Source organism: Xyrauchen texanus, chromosome 2, assembly GCF_025860055.1.
Source record: "Xyrauchen texanus isolate HMW12.3.18 chromosome 2, RBS_HiC_50CHRs, whole genome shotgun sequence".
NCBI classification, from domain to species: Eukaryota; Metazoa; Chordata; class Actinopteri; order Cypriniformes; family Catostomidae; genus Xyrauchen; species Xyrauchen texanus.
Genome location: NC_068277.1, coordinates 22,648,836 through 22,667,294, shown reverse-complemented (window position 1 = coordinate 22,667,294; position 18,459 = coordinate 22,648,836). Strand labels below are relative to the sequence as shown.

General features: G+C 37.7%; 1 protein-coding gene across 1 annotated transcript; it reads left to right on the top strand.

The window, feature by feature from the left end:
• The first annotated feature begins 2,944 nt into the window (after positions 1-2,944).
• Positions 2,945-15,170, top strand: LOC127657309 (N-acetylaspartate synthetase-like). The gene is made up of 3 exons (XM_052146045.1): positions 2,945-3,355; positions 5,109-5,273; positions 9,531-15,170. Exons 1-3 carry the CDS (start codon positions 3,049-3,051, stop codon positions 9,896-9,898), a joined length of 840 nt encoding a protein of 279 aa, XP_052002005.1. The 5' UTR covers positions 2,945-3,048; the 3' UTR covers positions 9,899-15,170.
• Positions 15,171-18,459: the final 3,289 nt, after the last annotated feature.

The following is an 18,459-nucleotide window of genomic DNA, read 5'->3' as shown; positions in this document are numbered from 1 at the left end:
TCCTCATGCCAGGGTCGGCAGGGGCAGAGGCTATAACATTAATGTGAAGAGGAAAAAACAAGAAAGCTAAACTGTTAATTCATCCAACGAGCAGTTGTGTGGCATGTACAGAGAGGAAGGGTCTTATCTTCCTGATATTGTAGAGTGTAAATCTACATGATCTTGCAGTCTTTGAAATGTGGTCTGTGAAATTTAGCTCATCATCAATGGTTACCCCTAGATTTCTGACCGTTTTGGAAGGTGAAACTGTAGTTGTAGCGATTCGAGCGGTCACTGTGGTGTCGTTGGTATGGAAAGACAAGTAGAGTTGTGTGTCATCAGCGTAGCAGTGATAAGAGAAACCATGTGACTGGATGATGGGTCCCAGTGATGTTGTGTATATGGAGAAGAGAAGTGGCCCGAGCACTGATCCCTGAGGTACCCCAGTAAGTAACTGATGTGGCTTGGATACCTCCCCTCTCCAGGCTACCTCAAAGGACCTTTCTGAGAGATAAGAGTTGAACCAGTCAAGCACAGTTCCAGTGATGCCCAGTTTAGAGAGGGTGGAGAGTAGGATCTGATGGTTGACTGTGTCAAAGGCAGCAGAAAGGTCCAGCAGAATCAGAACGGATGATCTGGATTCAGCTTTCGCCTGTCTCAGCGACTCGATGACAGACAGCAGGGCAGTCGCAGTGGAGTTTCCACTTTTGAAGCCTGACTGATTGTCATCCAGCAGCTTGTTCTGTTTTTAACGTTGTTAGAGTGGTATTCATTGCTAGATCAGGTGCTGTTTGTGTACTGTCTTGAACGCGGGTACATTTTTTGTTGCACTTAAATCTGTTTTGTATACTATTCTGATGATAGTGAAACTTTGTAGTATGGCACTTTTCGTACCACTGTCTCCTTAAGATGATTCGCTTATGTTTTCCTCTTTTGTAAGTCGCTTTGGATAAAAGCGTCTGCCAAATGAATAAATGTAATGTAAATGTAAATGAGTCCGGTCCACTCTGATGGACTGTACGGTGAATAGGTTTAATTTGACCCATGCCATGAGCTACGCTGTGTGAGGTCACAGGTGGCAAGAGTGCTAAATAGGTAATAAAAAAACAATCAATTTGCTTCTTTTCTATTTTCTATTTTCTATTTGCTTCTTTTCAAATTCTATAATTTGTAGATTTGTTCTTGCAATGCCACCACAAATTACAGGGATGCAAACTCATGAGGGGCCAAAAAGGTAAGACAATCACTGGTCTACGAACTTTTTTTCTGGGGATATTTTTTTTTAAAGAACCATCTAAAAGCATCAATTCCATATATTATAGTGATTCAAGTTTATAATTGTACAGAATTAGCTGCAAAATAAAGAGTATTTTGGTGAAGCTTGCTTCTGTTTCACAAATTTATTCAATTTTATTAACTGATTAGTTCAGTGAGCCCTTCTGGAAATGTCACTAGGTGATGACAAATCAACATCTTATGTGCTATGATTGAGTCAGTGAATCATTTTGTCTACTATGGGAAACACTGTTTATATATATATATATATATATATATATATATATATATATATATATATATATATATATATATATATATATATATATATATATATATATATATATATATATTTATCAGGCTTGAAAACATCCTTTAAACTTCCTGATATTTAAATTCCATCCATCCAGGCATTGTCAACAGCTTATCCTGTGTACAACTTCGCGGGTGATATTTAAATTATTAAATTAAATTATTAAATCCTCATGCACTAATATATGTCTCTAAAATATAAATACATCCTATACACGAGCGTTCTTATCTTTACAGTTGCTGTGCATAAAAAAATTTGGAGTCTAATTGAGGTGGAATGGTGCTCACTGCTCTAGCCAAGTTTCTGCATTCACGCGCATGCCCGGTGGAACCAGCAGTCACCCCACGTGCACCGCAGCTGCTGAGGCTGAGAAAATGACCGACTCTTTCACACGAGCCAAATGCTCGCGCCTTTAGTTTTAAGTCGTTTTAAACGCCGCTTTGGTATAGGAGTGCGGATATACATTATCCACATACATTCGGAGAAAAATATTCAATCTTCGTCAGTGAGGGGGTGAGGGCTAGGAGAAAAGGATATGGGAGGGCGAGATCCAGTCTAAACCAGTTCTATACAATACGAGTGGAATGCGACGTAACATTAAAATCGAGGCTATTTCTTTATAGCATCAGTTACTTCTTATCAATGCATCATAACACATTTACAACTCCATGATGCCGCAACACAGAAATGACCTGCAGCAGGTGTAGCCTGTTGATTTTAAAGCTTGTGATATAAAACATTCACCCCGTGATGTAAATAAAGGGTGCTCCTCGTGTCACATTGCATTACAACGCGCCGCGAAACACTGTCTAAATGTGTCAAATCACAAGCAATTTGTGGGACAGACATTCGCCGGTCAAAAGAAGGGTGTGTTGGATGAACATAAACCCTGAAGCGTAATAGTAGTGCAACAGATGTGTCACCCACTATAAACTAGATGCCGGTGGAAGAGATTAAACCACCGTTATCCAAGCACATTGTAAAACGTGTCTAAAAGGCAGATATATGACCACTGTTGTTGCGCAGCATCGTCTCATGAGGAGAAAGACAATGGCGTCTGATGACGTTGCTCTTGGGTCCATGGCGATACGATGCGCATCATATGCAGTTACCCCGTATCCGTTCCCCTCCCCCCGAAACACACATGTGAGGAATTTCGCCGGTGTATTGACGGGTGTAAAATATACTTTAATTTAAAATGACACTTTAGGGTGTTTCTTTTGTACTCTCACCTCCCACCCATGTCATGTGGCACGACGCTCCATCCAATAAGCGATATGAGGAGCACACCCACTCTCCAGCATCTGAATGCGGGTTTGGCGCAATATAAATACCACTTGTGATACACCGGCAAGTATTGGTCGCGAGGAAGCTCAGGGTTGCAGCGGTGCATTCATTATTTTCTTTCCATTACAAAGAAGACCAGCATCCATACTTTCTTTTCTTTTCTTCACAGTTTTAGTTCGTTCCAGGCCAATTGCATGCATTGTATGTCTGCCAAAATGGTTTGCGAAACTAAAATCGTTGCAGACGAACAAGAGGCCATAGCTGGGAGTAAAAAAGATTCAATGATCGTTTCCTCTTCGCAAATGTGGACGTCTTCTCCCAGTGTGCACGACAGCAAGGATGAAAAACGGAATCAGGTTTTTATCCGCGAGTTTGAACATTCTGACCATGAGGAGGTGCGCCGGATCTTCAACGAGGGAATCATGGAGCGCATACCCAATTCGGCATTTCGGGGTCTAAAACAACAAAATAAAATCCAATTTATCTACGCCTTTCTCACAGGTAGGTGGCACAACTCGTGGTGAACGATGAGCGTAACGGTCTACTCGCTGCTCCGCGGCACATCACATAAAGTCACACAAATCGGCTCTGAACCGTTACAGTGACAATGAAATAAAAAGTACCAATATGGCCAACAGAGCACAGTTAAATTCAACCTTGAATCTAATTGTTATTTTTTTCCCCAAGCGCATGCACTAATTGCATTGTTTCATTATAAAATACCACTGAATATCAGAATATGAGGCACAAAGACAACAGCAAATGAAAGCATGCAGCATGCTTTGCCGGTGAATATGTGCGCGCGCTGAGTCCCGCGCGAGTGCTCCAATGGCTGTAAGTTTCCTACATTTGCTGTTTTTTCCCCCCGTCTATATTTAAAATAACATTTACTGTATTCTCTACTAATTATGTTTTTATCTACAGGCGGAATATTTAAGATTCCGTGTTCTAAGAACATCAAGGCCAATTATTGTTAATCTTGAAATTAAATTGAAAATGTGCTTACGCCACACGAATGAAATGAATGAGAGGTTTTAAAATTGTCCATAAACTTCCATCAGTTATTACAGTCAATTACAGAGTACGCCGCACACAGCCTAGTACACAGTGATTGTTCTTCTGTGAAATCAGATAAATAAACCATATAGGCTAGGTTCATATGCATTTTTTTAGTGGATCAATGAATTTATTTTAGACACTTTTTTAGTTTGTCAGTGGAAACACATTTCTGTGTTGACAGTAAACAGTGCGCATCGTGGTGCAGCATGCAAATTGGCGCAGTAAGTCAGTAGCGAGTACTCAAGGGCGACCTCTTGTGTCTATTGAGGCGCGCGCGCACATACACACACACACACACACACACACACACACACACACACACACACACACACGTTGGTGCAGCTATCCTTATGAGGACTCTCCGTAGACATAATTATTTTTATACTGTACGAACAATAAATTCTATCCCCTAATCCAAACCATACCCTTAACCCTCACAAAAACTTTCTGCATTTTTAAATATATATAAAAAAAAACATAATTTAGTATGTTTTTAAAGCGATTTGAATTATGGGGATGCTAGAAATGTCCTCATTAACTAAATTTATAGCAAAATACCCTTGTAATTACAAGTTTGTAACCTAAAAAAAAGTCTTAGTAAACCACTTAAACCTGCCCACACAAACACACACACACGTTAGTGTGGCTATCCTTATGAGGACTCTCCATAGACATAATGATTTTTATACTGTTCAATCTATAGATTCTATCCCCTAACCCAAACCATACCCCTAACCCTCGCAAACAACTTTCGGCATTTTTACATGTTCAAAAAAAACACAATTTAGTTTTTAAGCGATTTTAATTATGGGAACACTAGAAATGCCCTCATAAACCATATTTATAGCAAAATACCCTTGTAATTACCAGATGATAACCTTAAAAAAAGTCCTAGTAAACCACCTAAACCTGTCCTCACACACACACTTCTCTGGGTTTTACTACAGCAATGAAGACCATGTTTTTGTGCCCTCCGATGCAGTTCCATTCCAAGCAGTACAAAAGTATAGTGTTACTTTGGAACCTGGAAATGTGTTTATTTTCCAGGATACTCCATGTAATGTGTTTGTTTTCCATACCCCCAATCCCCAATGTGAATGCATTTGATGTCTGTATGTCTCTCTTCTGCCAAAAATCAAACACTTGATTCTCTTTTCTGACAGGTGTCGTTTATTTTTTTTCCATTTCTCCATAGTAATGTGCTATGTTATGACCAAATCCTTCATACTGACCTTCTGCACACCCTTTATTCTCATGGGTGCACGTTATTACTACAGCAGAAATGTCATACTCAACTACCTGGACTGCGCTCTGCACACTGATATGGCTGACATAGAGGCATATTACATGAAACCCACAGGTAAGGGGTAGCTTCGTTCTCACACACACGTAATAGATATTATACACTATATTAGATATAATTTCAATAGATATTGCAAATATATAAATGTTACTAATAGAAATATATTGTCATATCATAAATTATGTATAAATATAACTTTCCCAAATAGCACTTAAAGGGATAGTTCACCCAGAAATTTACATTCTCTCATAATTTACTCACCCTCATACTATCCTAGATGTGTATTACTTACTTTCATCTGCTGAACTCAAATGAACATGTTAAGAAGAATATTTCAACTCTGTTGGTCCTCACAATGCAAGTGAATGGTGGCCAGAACATTGAAGCTCTAAAATCACATAAATGCCACATAAAAGTAATCCATAAGACTCCAGTGTTTAAATCCTTGTTTTCTGAAGCAATGTGTTTGCTGTGGGAGAGAAACAGATCAATATTTAAATATGTTTTTACTATTAATCTTCACTTTCACTTTTACATTTTGAAAGTGACATTACTCGTATGGATTACTTTAATGTGGCCTTTAAGTGATTTCCGGAGCTTCAAAGGTCTTGTCATCAATCACTTGCATTGTATGGACCTACAGTGCTGAGATATTCTTCTAAAAATCTTTGTTTCTGTTCAGCAGAAGAAAAAAGTCATCCACATCAGGGATGCCATGAGGGTGAGTAAATGATGAGAGAACTTTCATTTTTGGGCGAACTGTTCCTTAAAGACTCAGTAGCATCTGGGCACTTCATACTGAATGTAATTATGCTAATCTTATAACATGCTTAGCCTTAAATACTTAAAATACAAACTTTACTCCAAAATAGAAAACATCAGTGCAGTGTTTGACCTTCCACAATATACCAGCCTCCTCAATCTGACATTTATATCTCTACAACAAACACTTTCAGGATCAGGTTAAAACTCCACTTTAGTAGTCCACAATGGGTTAAATAGCTGATGTGCAGCTTTAATGCTGAAGACTCATAAAATATGCAAAAAGTCGCTCAGCTCTGCTCTTCTGGATAACTGTTCGGAGTCATGTGTCCCTATTGATTGCATATAGGAAAAATGCTGATAAAAATAGTAATGCGGCAAACTCAGAATCACACAATAATCTTTAATGCCTCCCCCCTCCACAATAAAACTACATTTCCACATGTTATTTTAGTGACAAAAGCCAAAGCCACAATCGTGTCTACTATCTTGGTCAATCAGACTGATCAATACTCTAATCTCCCCTGGTATGTGTGCTTGTGTGTCAGTATGAATGAAAGAATTGCCCCCTCTGTAACTATAGACCAGTTACTCCCACTCAGGAGTTTGGACAGGAGTGACAGGAGTTTATGAAACAAGTTCATAGATCATACATGGCCTCGAAAATCACTGTGAGTGACACAAAAAAATACACATTTGGTGGATGCAAAATCAGTACTGTGATTTTTTTTTGGAAGGGCTTAATATAGACTTTGTATCTAAATTAAATTCACAATTATACGAGTGTTAATCAAACAGCAATTATAATCAGTAGTTCCTTTTAGTCATAAATCAAGTTCACAGGGCCTTAGTTTCTGCATGGACAGGCTTCTTATGTATAAGCCCTGCTTCTGGTAAAATAGAGGATTGAATACTCGGGTCAGAAAATGTGGGAAACTGAGCCCTGCTGTGAGCATGTATGCTAGTTTTGTTTAGTGGCAGAATGCAGACAAATGATTCTCCCAAGGGATTTTCTCTCTTGCTATGCTAATGTGGCATGCTGTATCTCTGAGGTGGGAATGGTACAATAATATGTGGGTTATCTATTAGTGCAGGCTTGATGTTTCTTTAATGCACTGAATGTCTATTCTGACTAGCTTTTATCCTTACAGAGGGTGGTTTCTCTTTCAGATGAAGATGAGAAATACCCTGTAACATGCTAATATGGGAATAAATAAGACATTTTTGTCTTAAAATACACGTACAAATAGATTTGATTATTCTTCAAGTTCAAACAGCATTCACAATGCATTTAACTTCCATAATGTTACATATTTCTGAGTGAAACTGAATATTCAGTGAGAAATAATTTAAACGATGAAATTTGATTGGATCATGAAAAAGCACGTGTTTTGAATTATTGGCAAATTTTATATTCCTCTGCCTGCACAGCCTTGGTTACACAAGCAGAAAAGAATAGTTGTTTCAGAGGTAGAGAAAGTATTACATTGTGATATTGTAGTTTTCTAAATAGGAGCTGTTTCTAAAAACTAGGGTTTGGGAGTCTGTAAGTAAATCGGGAGATATGTCTAAAAGTTGGTTTTGGTCTTAAAAATGAGGATGTGGACGAGCAAGAGCTCTCACAGTGTTTCAGCTGACTTACAAATAAGTTATCAGGCTGTGTGTGTGTGCAGCAGTAAAACTAATGGGTGTACAGCAGGACTTTCAGTCCCAAAGTGATTAATAGTACTCCTCAGCCCTAGAGCTAATGGAGTCATGACACACACACTTAAGTGGGAATGTGTGTGTGTGTGATACGCAAAGCGTAGCAACATGGCACAATGAACAAATGACAACCTGAGCTTCAGTCTTTATGTAGAATGTGAATAGCTGTTAATAATCATGAAATAACTCCATTATTACACATAGGCAGTATCTGATATAACAGCTTATGATCTGAGTATTTCACGTTTAACTAACTGAAAACATTACACACACACACACACGCACACACACACACAGACACAATTGTCATAGTTGTTAATGGAAGTAAAAGTTAATACCAGACCCCATGTTATACACGGTTATCCACTCTTCTTGCTAGAAAATGCTAATACACCAATTGTTGGATTCACTGAAAATAAAACATAACACCCATTCACTAATATGTACGGAAATGCATTTGCCTGACCAAATATTTATTTTGCCCCATCTTGAATTTATCTCATTGCTCCTTTTACTCAGTAAGTAACTTAGTTCTGCAGGACAGAGCTAATCTGAGCCTGATAAGTCAATCAAATTTAAAAGTTTGGAAAAAGCATATTCTGTGCTCCATTCAGAATTTACCTACAAATGACTGTTGTTTTACCCAGCATAATTAATCCAGTAATTTAACTTAATCCAGCCATTCCCAATACACTTAAATACCCCCAAGCATCTGAGTTCTGGGCATCACAGTAAATCCATGAGTGGTGATGTAATTTGCACCTAAATATGTGATTAATAGTAATGCCAGTAGAGGGACTCAAAACAAAAACAACAATTATATTAAATATATCAAGAAAATTACAATGAATATGTTTCCCATGTTTATATTCTTGAACATTCAGTTCTGCAATTCAGGCAGTAGTATCAAAACTAGAATTCTGACATGATTGATCCATAAACACTATTTGCTACACAGAGTGCTGAAATGTGTTTACTAGTGCTGTCACTCGATTAAAGTTTATAATAATGATTAATCGCATAATTTTGAAAAAATTCACTCAGATTTTTGGTCATATCTAAGATTTGGTGTGCTTCTGTGGTAATTAAAATGTGCTTTCTATCAAAACTCCCATCTGGGCTTTATTTTAAGATGTTCTTTCTCCATCATTTTATCACTGGCAGGGAAGTACTGTTGTGTGTGTTTGTGAAATGTGCATCAGTGTAATGACTCGGGGCAGACACATTCCAAATGTTCTGTCCTCCCAAAAAGTGTTTATGCTGGTTTATGATGTATTAGCGGTAAATACGTTAATCGCGATTAAGAACAATTAACACGTTAAACTTTTTAAATGTATCGCTTGTGTTAACATGTTAATTCTGACAGCCCTAGTTTTCACATTTCAAAACACACAAACAATTTGAAGCTGCACTCACATGAATGCTACTCACACTAGTAATCTCCATGCCTCTTCAGGTAAAAATAACTTTATCATGGAATAAAAATTGTATAGGACTGCTTATGTGGGGAAATTCAATGCACAAACTTATATTGTGAAATATTTTGATTCAGACTATTTCAGTCCACCAGACCCAAAAGTTGCTTCTTGAATAACCTCTCCATTGCCTACTTTGCCATACATCTCAGTGAGCCTTATTCAGAGAACACTGAATAATTGGTTTGTTTTAAAATGTTAAATAAATGGATTTCAATTAGTATTGAACTAAAAGCTATAGGGTGGAAAAACTCTTACATTTTCCATCAAAACAGTAAATTTTTGTTAACAGATTCCTTTTAGATGCAGATTTATTCATTTAGTTTACTCTGCAGAACAAACTGAAAAATCTATTTTGTTTCGATTCTTGCAGGCTCTTGTTTCTGGGTGGCAGTTTTGCAAGGCCAGGTGGTGGGCATCGTAGCAGCACATGGTAGAGAAGATGACAACACAGTTGAACTTCGTCGCATGTCTGTGGACTCTCGTTTTCGTGGTAAAGGCATCGCTAAGGCTCTGGGTAGACGTGTTCTAGAGTTTGCCATGTTAAACAACTACTCTGCTGTGGTTCTGGGAACGACTGCAGTCAAGATGGCCGCCCACAAGCTGTACGAGTCATTGGGTTTCCGGCGAGTGGGAGAGAATAAGGACTACACGCTGCCAGGGATGACCCATTCACTGCTGGAGAGGCTCTTCTTCCAGATCCGCTACAGCCGGTACAGATTACAGCTTAACGAAGAGTGAGAGACATAGAGTTAACTTGAGCGTGCAAGATAGAATATAAAAGAAGCCGCTGGCAATGACCCTGAACCTCCCACTGACCCGGTCCTCTTCTACCTATTTATTTATGTTTTTTATTTAAAAGAGTCAAATCTGTTCTTACAACTTTTATTTTTATTCATACTTATTTTTATTCTTATTTGTATTGTTATATTAATTTTTAAGGGGGTTTAGTGGACATTTCATTCCTTTGATCCTGTTTCTGCTCATAGTCTTTCTTTTCATAGTCATCTTGTCACCTTAAAACACCATAATCAAGTAAATATCTCTAAAGATTTTATGTTGTTAGGATATGAATGGAAATTTGTTTACAGTTACAAATATCCTTCTAAAAACATTCTGCCTCTGACCCTGATCCATAGGGTAGCACAGACCAATCTTAAAGATCATCAAGCAGTGGACGTAGTAAACTTTGATCCACCTTTTCTGATGCTACCATCCTCTTTTGGCAATATTAGCAGTCTGGTGGAATCAAACAGTCCATAAAATTTGAACTTTTAGTCCGAAGCACAGCATGTCTATTTTTAACTGTCTATCTGACAAACAAAAAAGAAAGCTCAAAATCTGGTGAGTATTAAAAAGTCAGTGATTTATATCCCAAAGCTCCTAGTGTTGGTTGAGCAGGTTCCAGTGTTAAGCCACAGTATCTTAGAAACCACAAGAAATAAATTAAAGTTCTTTCATGTTGAAGAAAAATCTTTATCTACAAATTTGGCTGACATTTAAATTTATTTTGGCGGAATTAATACATTGCCATCAACTAATTTGAGCACATACAGCTTTAATAGCCATTTGATTTAAATTTTGTAAACTTTTTTCATCCTTCAGGTTGGGGAGAAAATAGGATTTACAACAAAAGTTCTGAATTGTAGTAATGATTCCCCATCTGATATTGCTCCTTCACTGCAATATCTAAAATCTGGAAAACAAATGCAATCAAATATGACTCACACAGTATTCAAATTAAACTTGGGTGGCATAATAGCTGCAATCTGATGATGGAACTTAAATTAAACTGAGCACAAATATAAATTTGTATAAATATAAAAGATTGACTTTACAAGTATACAATATAGAAGGCTTCATATTCTGCAACTAATCAATGTATATTTAAAATGTTTGAATACATATTAATGACACCCATAATCTCTCTCCATCTCCATTCTTCTATCACAGTACCAGCAGAGGGAGAGATACAAATCACAATGAGCCTCATCTGTGACATAACGTTGTATAAAGTTAAGCAACTAAATGTGATTAAAAATACATAGAAGTAACTTGTAGTGCAAAAAACATGAACCTCGTTAGTTTTCCTTGACTTGACTTTAACCCCACCCCTTTAAAAAATCTGACTGCAACCCTGGGCCAGACCCCTCCCTCCCTTACATCCCCACCCTTCAACCCCATCCACATAACTGCATGCACCACTGAGTCTTGTTGTGCTCCCTCTTTCCATTCTAGCTTGTACTATCGCCATACTTCCGTCTTTGATGTCACAGTAGCAGTGTGGAAATGGCTTAGAATGTGAGATGGCCAGGGTCAGCCAAATACTAGGACTACCCAAAAGCTTGCTGCTTCAATGACATCACAGCTTTCAATAGTAGAATGCAAGAGCAATGCAAATGTGTGGCATGCCTCTGTACCTGGTTTGTGCATACGGTGCCTGCCATGGAGAAGTAAACTATATTAAAAATATGTAAAACAAGCTTCTTTTTTAACTGAACATATAACAAACATTTGTGTTTCATTGTTCAAAGAACTTGTTGCATGAAACGTCTTTGAATGAAAAATGAGCAAGAAAATACCATCTTTCACATGGCAAGTCTTAAAATTGAAACTGTTTCTTTTTTTTTTTTTTTTGTACTTTTATGTAATTTCAGTTTGTTTAAACATTTTTAGGCTGGTTATCATCTTATTTTAGGATATTCTGAGATTACTATTTTGTTCTTTTTTTCTGTTTTTGTTTGCCTTGATTTATCTGAATGCACTGTTTTTATTACAGATAAGTTTGGTGATGCTTCTCACTTTATTTGTGAGGGTGTCCCTAATAGATAGCAGTTCTCTTTGACACAACTTTGCCAGTTGCGTGTGCCAGTCAAATTAGACAGCATTCACCTGTCTCCCTTAAAATTGACTTCTTATTTAATGGCCAGTTAAGCTGAATTAAAATGCACTGACATCCTTAAGAGGAAGGTTCTGGGGGGATAAAATCTGTTATATGCTGTTTAAACTATTGACTTGACTTGTGTGAGACAATACTAAAAAACAAACCTCATATGTAGTATAAAAATATTTTCTACTATCAGGAGTTTACTCTATTCCATTTTTGGGATCAAATTATCCTTGGTTATTATCCAATCAACAGTAAAAACACTCAAACGTCTGCATCTCATTATTCTGAATGGGATTAACCACAGTGCTGGCAGATCTGAATGTACATGTCAATCAGCAATGTAGTACATATTTCAAAGATTTAGATTTGAACAGTGTTTGAGGAACTTGGGGTCTTTCACTATGAGTGTTAATATTCTTCTGTAGTTCATCTGCCTTGACTTAAAAACCCTTATATTATTATTCTGAATGCAGTTAGCATGGGATTGGGGATTACAGGTATAAAGTGCATGTATTGCTGCCAGATTAAAGAGAGCCTTAAGGCCTGGTATACTTCGTTTTTGTGCGGTCTAGATCAGATCATGCCCGGTTGACCGCATTGCCTTTGAAAGTATACTCTACTGACCACAAGCGAATAAGAACGCCTTCGACGCATGCCCACAACAACTGCTTTGAGATACTCTTTTACTATAGTCAGCGGCAGGTGGATGTGCCGACAACGTGCACAGACAAGGACTGTCCACATGTTGAGAAAATCCAAGTAGGTATAGCTGCAGTCCAGAGATCTCCAAATGGGGGGTGGGATTACTCCAGAAGGGGGTGGGGAAAGGTTTAGTTGAGGGACTTCCTATTTATTTGCTGGCAGATTGGGGTTCCTACCCCTTTTTGGAACACTGCCTGCATCCTTCTCAGAAAATCTGGAGCGATCAGCAACGCAGACAACCGAAGTATACATTGGCCTTTACTGTAATGTTAACATTGCGAGAATACCATGATCATTGCTTGTGTTTAACTAACCTGTTGACCAGTCCCTGATCATGTTACTAGTTTTGCACATGTTAAAGGCTGAATTAAATTGGATGTATGTATACAGGTAGTGATATGTACTAGGATAAGGGTTTTAACTAGTGATTCAGAAGCAGCTAAAATAAACATTAATGGGGTTTAAAGGTCACTAGGTAGTGTTTGGCTAATGGATTTCTCTGAAAGTAATTTTGTTTTTTGACAGATTTCTACTCATATGTCATAAGAATTAAAGAGCATCCTTTGTATATACATTTCTAGTGCATCAGAAGAAGACTTATTGATGACGATAATGATATAAGGCATTTAGATTGACCTTGGAAACCTGCATAGAGATGGCTACTACAATGTTTCACTTTACAGAAGATAGGGATATCAGGGAAGATCCACAATGGTAGAAAAACTTGTTTCATCACTGTCACAATTTAGGTGATATATGGTACAAGCTAACAAACCAAAGTGTGGAGCTGCTCCCATCGTACGATTATTTTCTTTTATTGGTTAATTTTTAAGTTATCTCTTTTTACTAAGAGTTTGTCTAACATGCTTATGTATGATCCGCTATAATGTATCATTATTACTATTTTTAAAGGTTAAATTTGCCAAAGTTGGGATGTTTGCTATATTTAGTTATTTTGCTGTTTGTCTTTTAGATGTACAGTTATTGCCACAACTCCATATTTATAGGATTCTTTTAGAACTCAAGCCCATGTGCCATTTGATTAAGCTATAAAACAAAGTATCACAGTAAAAAAAACATGAGATTATAAAAGTGATAAAATGCTGTTTTCATGTTCAATCCCTCATACTTTACTGGAGGTATTCACTAAGATGCTATTAGTATTGGCACAGCAACATTGCCACAGGCAAGCAAAGGTCTGAGAAGAAGTGAATGCAATTTTTTTTATTTTCATTATTTTATATTTCAGTGTTTCTAATGGCAACCAACATGTTTACTTGTAACTTGAAGTTGAATTCTTTAGTTTACAGTGGCTTATTGTGTTTGTGTGTACTGATTCCCCACAAATAAGTGAAAACTTTTGTGACTAACTGATGTCGGGCCTCTGAAAGTTGTGTCTAGCTCTGAACCATGATTGGTACGTTTCGAATATCCAAATTCTCCTAATTCACAGGGAGTGCAGTCTAAAGCAATCTGCTCTTGTTGCATTTATCACAACAGAGAAGTCAATTTCTTCAAAAACTACACAATTTCAAGCTTTTATGATTTTTCTTGAAGACAAAAAGAATGATCCTTTTTTATTAACATTGTAATGGTAAAGTTATATGTAATAAATGTAATTTCCTGTATATAGCATTTGGGGACATTTTATGATAATGTTTGTAACAGAAACTATATGAATATAATTACTGTACTTATTTTAAGATGTTTACAAAACAAATGACACACTTTGGAAAACTACTGCAAACTGAGACACTTTTAATCTATACAGTTCACATTTGTGCCAATCAGAGCAAACACAACTTTCAGATTCCCTGCCATCCTCTCAGCACTGAACCTATTAGCAGTTCATAGAAGCATTACTAACTGCAGGTGGGTTACAAATGATTGCAAATTACTGCTAGTTTACAGGTAAATCATTGGGAATACTTTGGAAATGTATGGCAATTATGAGGTAACTTCAGAAGTTATGTAATACTTATTTTCTTTTCTCAAGATAAACTCATGTTTACTGTTTCTGGAGTAAGTTGGCTTCATTTGTGCCATTCATGTCAGTGAGCTGAATACATTTCAGTTATTGTCTGCCTGTAACTATGGAAACAAGGCCACACAAAGCACAGCAGGAAAATTAGATGCAGCCATACACAGGGGCAGGAGGTTTTGGCATGGCAAATCTGACCTTGCTTTACCTGTTTGGTCGCAGTGATCATCTGGTTGTATTAGTTAGAAATAATTGTACTGCTTTGGTTTCTTTAGATGTCCTTTTGTAGTATTTTTCTTTTATTTGCTGTATACTTTGCCCCCTTCTTTTTCTTTCAGTTTTTTTTACACAGGAACTTTGTAAAGATGTAAAGAAATGTTTTCCTGATTTATGAAAGGAAAGGATGTACATACTGTATCAATTAAAGGAATGATGCATAAAGCTTGTACAAATTTGTCTGGGCAAGTTTTGAAAGCGACCACACACACATTAGGGCAACATTATGTGATGGAATATTTACTCCAAATGAAGCATTAATTAATGACTTGGTGAGAACAAACAGATCATGACCTGGCAGGTTAAAAGATGGTATGGTAATGTCAGACTGTTAACAGGCTTTCAGGGATATCATGATATTCAGAGAGGTTACAGCCGTCTGTGCTGTTAGAGCCTGAAAAAAATGGCAACAAGCACGGCGACTTTGGAATGTTTTTCAATGGTGTGTCTTTGTATTGAGAGATGTCATTAATAAGGCGCACAGAAGATCTGACACCTCAGACAGACAGACAACAAAAAACGGGGTCAGTGTGTTTAGCAGAGAGAACCTAATAAGACAGTGGACTGTGTCAACACACACTCAATGAAAGGGCATTGGGCTGCTACCACACAAGCTAAGATTAACAGGTTTAAAATGGAAGCGAGTGAGACTATTACTAAATGAGGACTGAGTTTATTAATATTCATCAGAAGACAGACATTCCATCACAGAGGCTGAGAGACAGATAGCAACACCACCAAGTCAATAATACATCTAAAATTATGAACTAATAAATTATATTTATGCATTCATTGACTAAATGGCAACAAAAGTAGAAAGATAGAATGAAGAGTGCATGGCAATTTTAGATCAATGAAGAATTTAAATAAAACATTTAATGGCTACTTCTAGAAGTTGGTCTATATTCATTCAAACTGATACTAGCCTTGAGATGAAAGATATAATACAACAGTGATAAAAATGAATCGGGAAGATAAGAGAAAAAAGACCCTCAAAAGGGAAACTGGTGTGATCCAGTCTGCTCCTACCGTTGCCCTCTAACACATCAATGAGGAAGCTGCAGCTGCCTGGTTACCATAGTGATGGGATAACGAGAAAGTGCAAGAGCCAGAGACACAGGGAGAAGCAGTAGTGGTGTGGGGATGGCTTCTCTCATGCATGGAGCCCCATCACTGTGAGAAGCCATAGTGAGACTTTGAGGGGCACCTGAGTGAAAGAAGGAAATAAACTGGGGTGAGTAGATCCCTTCGATCTGATGACCTTCATCCACTGCATCACTCACAGTCTAACAGTAAATCAGTCAGGCTTTAAGAGGGGAGGCCTCCAGCAAATGCAATGCAGCTTAATTAGGTTACCAATCAAACACTGACAAAGTGAATAGCCTTTATGTCTTGTGGACAGGTCTGTTTGATAGGCTGTCTAATATGACTAAGGCTTTTATTAGAACAATAAAAATGTCTGAATCAACAAGGCAGACCTTTCAGAAGATGCTAAAATGAATAGGGGCATGAAGATGTAGAGAAAGTGACATGCAAATAAGACAGAGTGGGTGCTCACTTACTGAAAAATTCACTCAAAAACTTTCAAAGTGTCTGAGAGATTCCAGTGTTTTTACCAATCCGGTTCACCAATATATTCACAATCTAAATACTGATTTCTTATAAATTCTGTAAGTTGTAAAGCATTATTAATGGAAAACCACATTTTAATTTAATCAATTTGAACCCAATTTATATTAGGTGGCCTTAACTACTATGTACTTAACCATTTGATATAATGTACTTATTATGTACATACATGTTGTTGCATTGTAATTACTTTTAAAGTACTTGCATTTAATTACATTTGTAGTTATACTGTTAACTTCATCCCTAACCCAACACTTACCCCAAAACCTAATTCTAACCCCATATCCTAAACCTACTTTTACTCCTAAACCTACACGTACCTCAACCTCAGTAACAGCAAATCTGGGAATTATGCAGAACAACATGTAGTTACACAGTAAATACATAGTCTTGTATGTATTTAATGTTAGAACATCGTAGTTAAGGCCACCTGATATAAAGTGTGACCATCAATTCTAACACTGAGTATTTTGTACTTAAAGGTTAAATACAAGTTAAGGGTGCTGTAATTTATAATATTTTATTGAACAAAACATAAAATAAAACAAATGTAACATATGTACAGTATACACTCACTGAGCACTTTGTTAGGAACAGCTGACACCTACATATTCATGTGATTATTTAATCAGCCAATCCTGTGGCAGCAGTGCAATTCATAAAATCATGCAGATATGGGTCAGGAATTTCAGTTAATTTCACATCAAACATCAGAATTGGGAAAAATGTGATCTCAGTTATTTCAGCTGATTTGAGTATTTTGTAACTGCTGATCTCCTGGGATTTTCACACACAACAGTCTCTAGTTTACTCAGAATGGTGACAAAAACACAAAAACATCCAGTGAGTGGCAGTTCTGTGGATGGAAATGCCTTATTGATGAGAGAGGTCAAAGGAGAATAGCCAGTCTGGTTCGAGCAGACAAAAAGGCTACAGTAACTCAGATAACCATACCATGCCGGGCACATTATTAGGACCATAGTGCTACTAATAAAGTCAGTAAGTGTATATATACTGAGCCAAAACAAATTGACCACTCACAGGTGAAGCCAATAACTTTGATCATCTTCTAACAAGGCCACATGTCAAGGTCTGGGTAGATTAGATGGTAAGCGAACAATCAGTTCTTGTAGCCAACAAGTTGAAAACAGGAGAAATGGACAGGAGTAAAGACCTGAGTGACTTTGACAAGGGCCAAATTGTTATGGACAGACAACTGGGTCAGAGCATCTCTGAAACGGCAAGGCTTGTGGGGTACTCCTGAGTACCTACCTACAGCTGTTTGAGGAGGGACAAACATCAAAACCAGCAAAAGTGTTGGGCGCCCAAGGCTCATTGATGCGTGAAGGCAATGAAGGCTATCCCGACTGATCCGATCAGACAGAAGGGCTACTGTGGCACAAGTCACATAAAATTTTAATGATGTTACGGGAGCAATGTGTAACAACCCACAGTGCATCGCACACTGCTGCGTATGGGGCTGTGTAGCTGCAGACCAGTCAGAGTGCCCATGATGACCCCTGTCCACCGTCTAAAGCGCTTCAATAGGCATGCAAGTGTGGTAACTCAACCTTGGAACAGTGGAAGTAGGTTGCCTGGTCCGAAGAGTCCCATTTTTATTTACATCACATGGACGCCTGTGTATGTGATGGCACCAGGATGCACTGTGGGAAGATTTCAAGCAGAGTGTGATGCTCTGGGCAATGTTCTGCTGGGAAATCCTGGGTCCGTCCATTTATGTGGACGTTAATTTGACATGTCCCATCTACGTAAACATCATTGCAGAACAGGTACACCCCTTCGTGGCAATGGTATTTCTTGATG

Bases quoted from the DNA above. Each gene is read 5' to 3' on its own strand.
- LOC127657309 (XM_052146045.1), top strand. From the start codon at position 3,049: ATGCATTGTATGTCTGCCAAAATGGTTTGCGAAACTAAAATCGTTGCA. The intron at 3,356-5,108 runs GTAGGTGGCACA...ATTTCTCCATAG, and splicing joins TATCTACGCCTTTCTCACAG to TAATGTGCTATGTTATGACC. The intron at 5,274-9,530 runs GTAAGGGGTAGC...CGATTCTTGCAG, and splicing joins ATATTACATGAAACCCACAG to GCTCTTGTTTCTGGGTGGCA.